Source organism: Micromesistius poutassou (assembly GCF_964030765.1).
Source record: "Micromesistius poutassou genome assembly, contig: SCAFFOLD_3793, whole genome shotgun sequence".
Classification (NCBI taxonomy): domain Eukaryota; kingdom Metazoa; phylum Chordata; class Actinopteri; order Gadiformes; family Gadidae; genus Micromesistius; species Micromesistius poutassou.
The window spans coordinates 3474-12500 of record NW_028178876.1 but is presented as its reverse complement, the minus strand read 5'-3'; the positions used below and the strand labels follow the sequence as shown (position 1 = coordinate 12500).

Sequence of the window (9027 nt, the reverse complement as noted above, 5' to 3'; positions counted from 1 at the left end):
ATATTATGTGCACATGCATGCATAGATCAGAACGTCAGACCACAAGAGCTTTTCAGTGACACACACACACACACACACACACACACACACACACACACACACACCCCTCTTTGGGTACACACTCAAGAGAGAATAAGAGTATAAGAATCCCTCCAGGGCACCATGAGCTTATGCTATACGCTTTGGCACGATAAAAAAGTCAATCAACATAAATGCTTTCAACGCTCCCTCTCCCTCTCTGATCATCCGAACCCCTCACCGCCACGCCCCCCGACCTGACCCTCCTCCTCCGTTCTCCCGTGTGTGTGTGTGTGCAGGTTCCTGCAGAGCGACAGCTTCCTGTGTGACTGCCAGCTGCAGTGGCTGCCCGAGTGGCTGTCGACCCGCCGGCTGCAGGCGGGAGTCAACGCCACCTGCGCCCACCCGGAGAGCCTGAAGGGAACCAGCATCTTCCAGGCCCCGTCCAGCAGCTTTGTGTGTGGTGAGTCCCCCCTCTCGTGCTGCACACGCCCGGGGGTCCCGGGAAACCAGCCGGTCCATCTCAGCAGGCGTTACGTAGCGTATTTTCTGTTTACATGGTTTTTTTTTGTGTTTGTATTTGTTTAGTGGTGCAAAAGTGTTTATTTGGCTTGTTTTTTTTTGCTTGTCGGATCTTCTTGTGGCCGGTGCCATTGCTCGTGTTAAACGGCCCGGTTGCATATTTAAATTTGTCTGACAATCGGCTCCTTGAGTTCACGCTGCCACCGAAACAAGGCGGCTATAGAAAGGTCTCGGCATAGACAACCGTCAAGATGGCAAGGACTTTTAACTGCTGTTAAAATGCACTAATCCCAAAAGCCAGGGATATAAACAATTGTACAAACAGATTAAGCCTTTCTTAGAATTACAAGAGGGCCAATTCTGTAATTTTATTTATGCAGTGAAATGATAGTCTTTGAGTCAGTGACATTAGAATGAGACTTCAGACACACATTAGCTATGTTACATGAAAAACAAACACACACACACCTCTGGAAATAGTCATTCATCATGACATCCTCAGGCTAGATCAAACTAAACGCAGTACAATCCTGTTTATACCTTGATAACAGTGCTGTAGCCGCTAATGGGACCACAGTAGTTATGGCTACACAACTGTTTATTGCCCCCTGGCCCTGGCGCATTTTGCAGATGTTTGCTTGTAGACGAGAAACCGCTATAAGCTAGGCGGTTTTTATGTTGCACGACACCCGGCCACGTGGGCTTCATTCACTTTTTGTGTCTCTGTTCAAATAAAAACCGGAGCCAGGCACTGGCTTAGACAAAGGCAAACACCCGACCAACCCATGCTTGCTCCTTAAGAATGTGTCGAAAAACGATTGGCTTCCCCCCCCCCCCTCCAGATGACCTCCCCAAGCCCCAGATCACGGTGCAGCCCTCCACCACGGTGACGGTGCTGGGCAGCGACGTGCGCCTGACGTGCACGGCGGCCAGCAGCAGCTCCTCGCCCGTCACCTTCGCCTGGCGCAAGGACCAGGAGCTGCTGCACAACGGCGACATGGAGAACTTTGCCCGAGCCCACGACGCCAACAGCAACAACAACCCCCCGCAAGCCGCCGCCGCCGCCGCCGCCAATACCGGGGCCTCCGCCCACGTCGTCGTCGGGGGCAATGGCGTGATGGAGTACACCACCATCCTCCACCTCCGCCACGTGACCTTTGCCCATGAGGGCCGCTACCAGTGCATCATCACCAACCACTTTGGCTCCTCCTACTCCGGCAAGGCCCGCCTCACCGTCAACGGTAATGAGCGTTCAACGTTGTTTGTCCCCATGATTGGGTCTGGTGTTTTTAATGAATGCTTCATAGTAGAAAATGTTAAAACATGTTTTTACCCGTTCAAAGGATTGGTTCCCTTGTTTCCACATATTGGATTATGCCCTATGAGGCTTATCTCCGTTTGTGGTGTGATAAGATCGTTCTGGCTGAAATAATCAGCCTCTTTATAACAACAACAACGTCTCTGTAACCACCAGGCCCGAGTCTCTCGCCCGGTCTCTTCCACTTCCACTCGAACAAAGTCTTCACTCTCCTCTCTTGTCCCGGTCTGACTCCGCACTCATTTGGGGAACAAATTGATTTAGCGGCATGTCAGCGCTGACTGAGACTGATTGCTCCACGCTCCATCATTCTGCCTTCCCTCAGATCACTATCGTCCTCACTAGAGTCTGCCGCACTGCCCAGCTCACTTCAACATCGAAGCTGCGTTCTCTCCACTTTAACCACAATCACAGTTCTGCTTGTCACAACGTTTCTTCATTCAACTACATAACGTAGCTCACGACATTCCAATGTCTGTGGCCAACGAGGATGACTCGTTACATCGTTATATATAGGATGACTAAATATCAGTTATAGTAGATGTTAACTAAGTAAATATCAGTAATAGTAGATGTTAACTAAGTAAATATCAGTAATAGTAGATGTTAACTAAGTAAATATCAGTAATAGTAGATGTTAACTAACTAAATAGCAGTAATTGTAGATGTTAACTAACTAAATAGCAGTAATAGTAGATGTTAACTAACTAAATAGCAGTAAAAGCAAAGGGAAGCTGACTAAATAGAATTAATCATAAAAAGTAAGTTAACTAAATAGTAGTAATAGTAAAAGGTGCGCTAACCAAACCCTAAAATGTAAACGGTAGCAATAGCACCAAAAAGTAAGCTAACCAATTGGCATCTCTTCCCCCCCACAGTCCTGCCGTCGTTCCTGAAGACGCCGCGGGACAGCACCATCCGCACGGGCCACACGGCGCGGCTGGAGTGCGCCGCCGAGGGCCACCCGGCGCCGCAGATCGCCTGGCAGAAGGACGGCGGCACCGACTTCCCCGCCGCCCGCGAGCGCCGCATGCACGTCATGCCCGACGACGACGTCTTCTTCATCACCGACGTCAAGCCCGAGGACATGGGCGTGTACAGCTGCACGGCGCGCAACACGGCCGGCCTGGTGTCGGCCAACGCCTCGCTCACCGTGCTCGGTAAGGCCGCCGCCGCCGCCGCCGCCGCGGGCGCCATGGGGTTTGATGTTTTGTGGCGTGCGCGTTTTGGTTTCTTTGCAAACCGTCGAGCGTTGTTGGGAAACGCTGTTGGTTATTCGCGGATGTGCGAGGGGTACGTTTAGATCACATTTTGATGAATATAGAAAGAAAAAAGACTAAGCCAGACTGTTTGCAACAGATAAATACTCAACCATGTAAAACTCATCCGAAAACTCATTCGAAATAAGTCCAACTGATACGTGTTTACCGCTCTGTAGTCCTTTACATATTCCACAGTACAAGGAAAAAAGTTCTTCTTTCTACTGCAGAGCTTTTATTTAGTTCGCACAGCTCTGATAGTTTTCCCACATCTCCAGAAGGGAGCGCTTGTAAATAGCTTGGTGGCCAGTTGGGAATTGTTCAGCCCGAGGCCACAGAAGGACTCACTTTATGTTTGGTTTTCTCCCGGCAGCTGTGGCCTCGCTATAGGCCAGAGGTCAAAGGTCACAGCCGGAGGGGTCAGAGTTGGAGAATGAGGGTGCGGGGGAGGTTCACAGAGGGATGTCTGTTAGGTATATCCCCTCCCCCCTGCCGGTAATGCCAGAGTTAATAGATGTCCAAGCTGCACTGTTTAGATCGTATAGCTGTTATATTTTATTATTCAACTCAGACATTGTCTTTTCTCACTCCCTGATCTGCAGTCATCTAGGTGAGTCAGTTCTCACTCATTTTAGAAAACAAATGAAAACGTTTGCCCGTCTATAAATAGGCTTCCAAGTTTTCTTTTCCATAGAGGAAGTTCCAGAATAAAGTCAGAAGAGAGCCTAACACATCCACTCAATGCATCATGAGAAACCACACGGTACACCGTGGAGCTCAGCATGCATTGATCTGTGCGACGCGGCGTTCAGAAGGAACTGGCAGAGCTTAGTACTGTCCTACACCAGCGGTAGTAAGCCAAGCACACCCAGCGATGGGACCTGGTGTGTTCTTACAACGGTGTGTTCAAAGAGTTTGAGACTATTGGGCCGGAAAGACAGAGGAGGAGGGGGGAGGGTTGAGGTGTGTGTGTGTGTGTGTGTGTGTGTGTGGGGGGTAGTAGTTAAGCATGTAGAGCGACGTGTCTTAATCTGTGGAGACCCCATTGGGAGGGTTGGTGCTCTGTGTGAGAGGCCTTCTTACACACACACACACACACACACACACACACACACACACACACACACACACACACACACACACACACACACACACACACACACAGTGCAATGCCTTCTATTCAGCAGTCCATTCATGTTGCAGAAGGAAACACTGAAAACATTGTTTGTTCTGGTTTCAGTGTTGATTACTGCTGAAAAGTTCCAAGTGATTTCTGTCTTTAACACAAGCCCATGGATCAATAATATCAACAATATTGTTTTTATTATCAAAGATCTTCATCTCAAAGCACACTGTGATTTCATATGACGCAATACATACTTTACAGCAGTACTATAAATAACCTTGAATCTGTCGTTTCTTGGGAAGGAAAAATATTTACCAGACAATATTAAAGTAGTGACGCTGAAGTCCACCAGCTCTACAGTAGTAGCTAAGTGTGCGTCACACTACTCTAACCTCCACCCTGACGCCTCTTCCCCCTGACACATCCACAACACGCACCGGAAGAAACCACAGAGTTTGGAGTGGAGGAGTATGTGTTAAAAGGTCACGAGGAACTGGTAGAGCTGGGTACCAAAACAGGTTGTGTGTGTCTGACACGCACACACACACACACACAGCGCAACGCCTTCTGCAGTTCAGCAGTTCATTCAAGTCGCGGCTGGAAACCCGGAAATGTCATTCATTGTCAAGGGAAACCGTTTGCACTGCAAACCGTGGGAAACTCTGTTTTCTCCCGTTAACGTACTTTTGATTGTGCATCAAAGAACCGTACCACAACCCTAACCCCTCCCCCTCCTCCTCCTCCCCCCTTCCCGGAAAAAAACAGAAACCCCCCACCTGGCCCAGGAGCTGACGGACCGCACGGTCGCCGTGGGCGACACGGTGGCGCTGCAGTGCAAGGCGCTGGGCAGCCCGCCGCCGCGCATCTCCTGGCTGCGGGACGACGCGCCGCTGCGGCCCTCGGACCGCCTGCACTTCACGCCCGGCAACCAGCTGCTGGTGATCGGCGCGGCGCGGCCCGAGGACGCCGGCCGCTACACCTGCCTCATGTCCAACACGCTGGGCACGGAGCGCGCCCACAGCCAGCTGCGGGTGAGCCGGGACCACGGGCCCTGCTCGGCCGGCGCCGCCCCCGCCCCCGCCGGCGCCGGCGCGGGCCCCAGCACGGTCACCATCGGCATCATCGTCATCGCCGTGGTGATCAGCATCGTGGCCACGTCGCTGGTGTGGGTGTGCATCATCTACCAGACGCGCAAGAAGAGCGAGGAGTGCAGCGTCACCAACACAGGTGAGGTTGCTCGCTCGTCCGTCCGTCCCCCCCCCCGTCTCCCGATTGGTTGCTAGGGTGGGGGGGGGTCACGTGACCTGAGGCGGTGAGGTTGTTCCCCTTGGATGACGTGCACAGCGTGTCACGTTGTGCTTTTAGCAATCGTTGTTCCATGGCAGGGGGTTAATTCCTCTCTCTCTCTCTCTGTCTCTCTCTCTCGCTCTCGCTCTCGCTCTCGCTCGCTCCTCTCCTCCCATATCCCAGATGAGACCATCGTCCCCCCCGATGTTCCCAGCTACCTGTCGTCCCAGGGCACGTTGTCCGAGAGGCAGGACGTGTGTATAAAGGTGGAGGCCGGGGGCGGACCCCAGCCCAACGGACACATAGACACCACAGGTAACCCCACCCCCCCTCTGTTTCACTCCCCTGTGATTGATCGTATCGATGGCAATGATAGATAGATACCACAACACAACGTGTGCTACGTTCCCGCATGACGAAGAGTGTGTTTAAGAGCAGAATCGTATCACTGAGCCTCACTCCTCGGACCCCCCTCGCTCCCCCCTCCAGGGTACGATGGCACGGTGGTGTGCGCCGACTGCATGGAGAACGGCAACAGCTACTCCAGGGAGGACTACCTGGGCCAGGGCTTCGGCCCGGCCGCCTCCGAGTACCAGCAGCTCCCCATGACCCAGCACTACCCCCACCCCCCGCACCCCCACCCCCACCCCCACCCCCACCCGCACCCGCATCCGCACGCACACCCGCACCACGCGGGGCAGCAAGAGGCCCTCTGCAACGGGACCCCCAACGGGGTCCGGAGAGACGCGCAGGCGACCATGTTTCCCAGAAACCACGGCACGTCACAACACAACCACAGCGATCGAGAAGGTAAGAAGATGATGAAGGCCTGTCGGATCATGATTAATTTAAGCTTCAGGGCTGAGGGGTAGGCACCAGCGATTGTGTATCGTTATGCAAGGTCTTCTTTAAGCATGCGCCGAAGAACCGTGAACTGCAAAACCATGATATCAAATTGCCCTCTCGATATATATATATACTGGTCGATAATGTGCCGAGACTCCAATTTCCTGCCATCTTTGGGATTCAGAGCCAGGAGCGGCAAAGACAGAGCTGCCCCTCTTAAGAGACAGCAGGCCTGGGCCTTCCAGTCTTACGAGGCATCCGTCTGGGCCTGCCTCTCTCATGAAGCAGCACGCCTGGGCCTTGCTCTTGTATCCAAGGTCCTCTGGCCAGGAAGGATTAAAAAAAAAAAAAAAAAAAAGAAATGTGCGCTTGTCTTACTCCCCCTCGTTTCAAAAATTTCCAAAACTCTGATCTGTTTGCCAGACCCGACCCATAATCTGTGCACACAGTCCTGGTTGATCTACCCTGTACATCCCCGACTCAACTCAATCCTCTTTTCTCTCGCTCTGCAGGTTCGTTATCGGGCGGGACGGACTCGCCCACGCAGGACGGCTCCTACCACCCCCACAACCACCACCCCCCCCACTACCACACACTGGTCAAGCCGGCCGTGGACACTGACTGTGACACTGAGCTCAGGCGGGCTCTGCTGCCCAACGGACACACTCGCAGGGCCTCTCAGAGTGAGAGCGCCCCCTTAAGGAGGGCCAGCGACTAGCAGCAGCTTCATTTGCACTGGGAATAGAACCGCTACCTCAAATTGAGGCCTATGCCCGCCCCGCCCCGCCCCCCACCACACCCCACCACACCCCCATCCCTGGATCCAACCCGGCCGCCCCCCCCCCCCCCCCCCCCCCCCCCCCCCCTCCCCCAACCCCTGCAAAGATTTGGGGAAATGGAGAGGGAGGAAGATGAGGAGAGAAGGGGTGGCACTCCGGAATTTGAAGGCGGAGCTTGTGTGGGTGGCGCCCCATCTGAGCGTGTATCGTTAAGAACCTTCCCCTGGGAGGTGACCAATTCAAATCCTACATCCAAATAATGTGACTTGCATTTGAAGCATGCAAATGTAGGGAATATTGTACAGTATGCGTGTGTGTGCAGGAGGCAGAAAGAGGAAAAACTATGAACTTTACCCCTGGACATTCGGCTGTACATAAGAGTTTTCTTATATTATATAACTTTTACAAGAGAGTATTTGAATTTATTCTGTGCATGATGGACAGAAGTGATGGGATTATTTGTATTTTCCAAAAAAACAAGCCCTTTTCAGCTTTTACCAGATTCTGCTGCGGTGCCTTATTGCATGATCAAAGAAATCGAGAAAAATGGGACTTGGCATAAAAGTCTTGCGTCAACAGGCAGTTGATGAGGTTGTTGGCGATGTTAACAATTATACATTCAGTCGACACCATGGGAACATTTCAACGTGTTGACAAATGGTGCAGAAAAAAACCCTGTGATTCTTACTCACTGCTGTCAAAATGAAGGAAGAGCTTCCACGTTAAGATGTTGGTCCACTGACCCGATGGTACAAGACACATATGGGGTCAAATAATACCATTTTGTTTTCAAGCACTTTTTTTGTACCGATAACACATCTGAAACCTGTTCACTAAGCAGGTCTGCCAATCGTGTGCCCGGGGGTCGCCTGTCGTGAGAAGACGCCACAGACGCTGGCAGAGTTCACCACTCTTTTTATTTTATTTTATACAGAACCATAAAGCTCTTCCAAGTGTTTCTAGAGAGTAGAAAGGTACTGCGAGGCTTCAGCGATTCGCCTTGCACCTGGAGCGCACGGCTCTCACCCACGCATCCTGTTACCTGCTGCATTCTGGCCAGAGCCGTTCGACCTTGGCACGGGTTAGAGACCAGATGTGGGGCGCAAACTCAGAACCAACTAAAGCCTTCCACCAGCTCTGAAAGGGGAACGGATCTTCTCTCGCTATTCAATACGGGAGGAAACCGAATTCCTGGTAGTTCCATTACATTTAGTTCTCTTGCCTTGTCGAGGGGGTTGCATTTGTTGCACTAGAAACACATCGTAGCAAACGTCGACTTTTAAGGTTCACATGAGAACCGTTTTAAGGATTCTGGTGTCACACTTTAATGTAAGAGTAATTTTGTTACTGCTGTAACGTAGCCTCAACACTCGTGCTGTGCGTTTCTAGAACGAAAAAATGGCAGTATTAAGCCTTTTTTTTTGGTCTGATCACCATCTGGTAACAATACTGTTATGACATACTGTCATTGCCCGGCAGGGACGGTATGTTTCGTGTTTGAAGGGAACAATGGTTGCAGAAGAGTTTAACTCTGCTCTATGTTGGACAAAATCGGCTCAAACCAAACCAAGGCTTCCACGGAGCCCCGGTCAGAACGCGACGGTACCCGAATCCCACTCGGTCCTGAGACACCGTGAATGTTGAAAGATGATTACATTGTCTAATGTATATGTGTGTTTTGCCAGTGTGCTCTTTCTGTTTTGTGTACAGTCGCCAGTGGCCTTATCAGGGGAGGGCTGGGGGGAGGGTTGGTTTGAGGACACACTTCTCTGGTTACATGTGATTTTTGCGCCTATCAGATCGCTGGATTTACCAGTGAGACCAATCAGAGGTCCCCGTTGGGAAAAATGGTCCTAGTGCATCTAGGTAAAA

General features: G+C 51.6%; 1 protein-coding gene across 1 annotated transcript in view; it reads left to right on the top strand.

The window, feature by feature from the left end:
• lrig1 (leucine-rich repeats and immunoglobulin-like domains 1) overlaps positions 1 to 7208 on the top strand; it is a gene marked incomplete at its 5' end in the record, with an annotated part of 23396 nt that extends 16188 nt beyond the window's left edge. Inside the window, 7 exons of the mRNA XM_084490090.1 lie at positions 318 to 481; positions 1383 to 1781; positions 2737 to 3018; positions 5009 to 5470; positions 5714 to 5845; positions 6020 to 6340; positions 6889 to 7208. Of these exons, the coding sequence (XP_084346216.1) occupies positions 318 to 481; positions 1383 to 1781; positions 2737 to 3018; positions 5009 to 5470; positions 5714 to 5845; positions 6020 to 6340; positions 6889 to 7094 (1966 nt within the window). The remainder of the gene's footprint in view (positions 1 to 317; positions 482 to 1382; positions 1782 to 2736; positions 3019 to 5008; positions 5471 to 5713; positions 5846 to 6019; positions 6341 to 6888) is intronic.
• Between the last annotated feature and the right edge of the window lie 1819 nt (positions 7209 to 9027).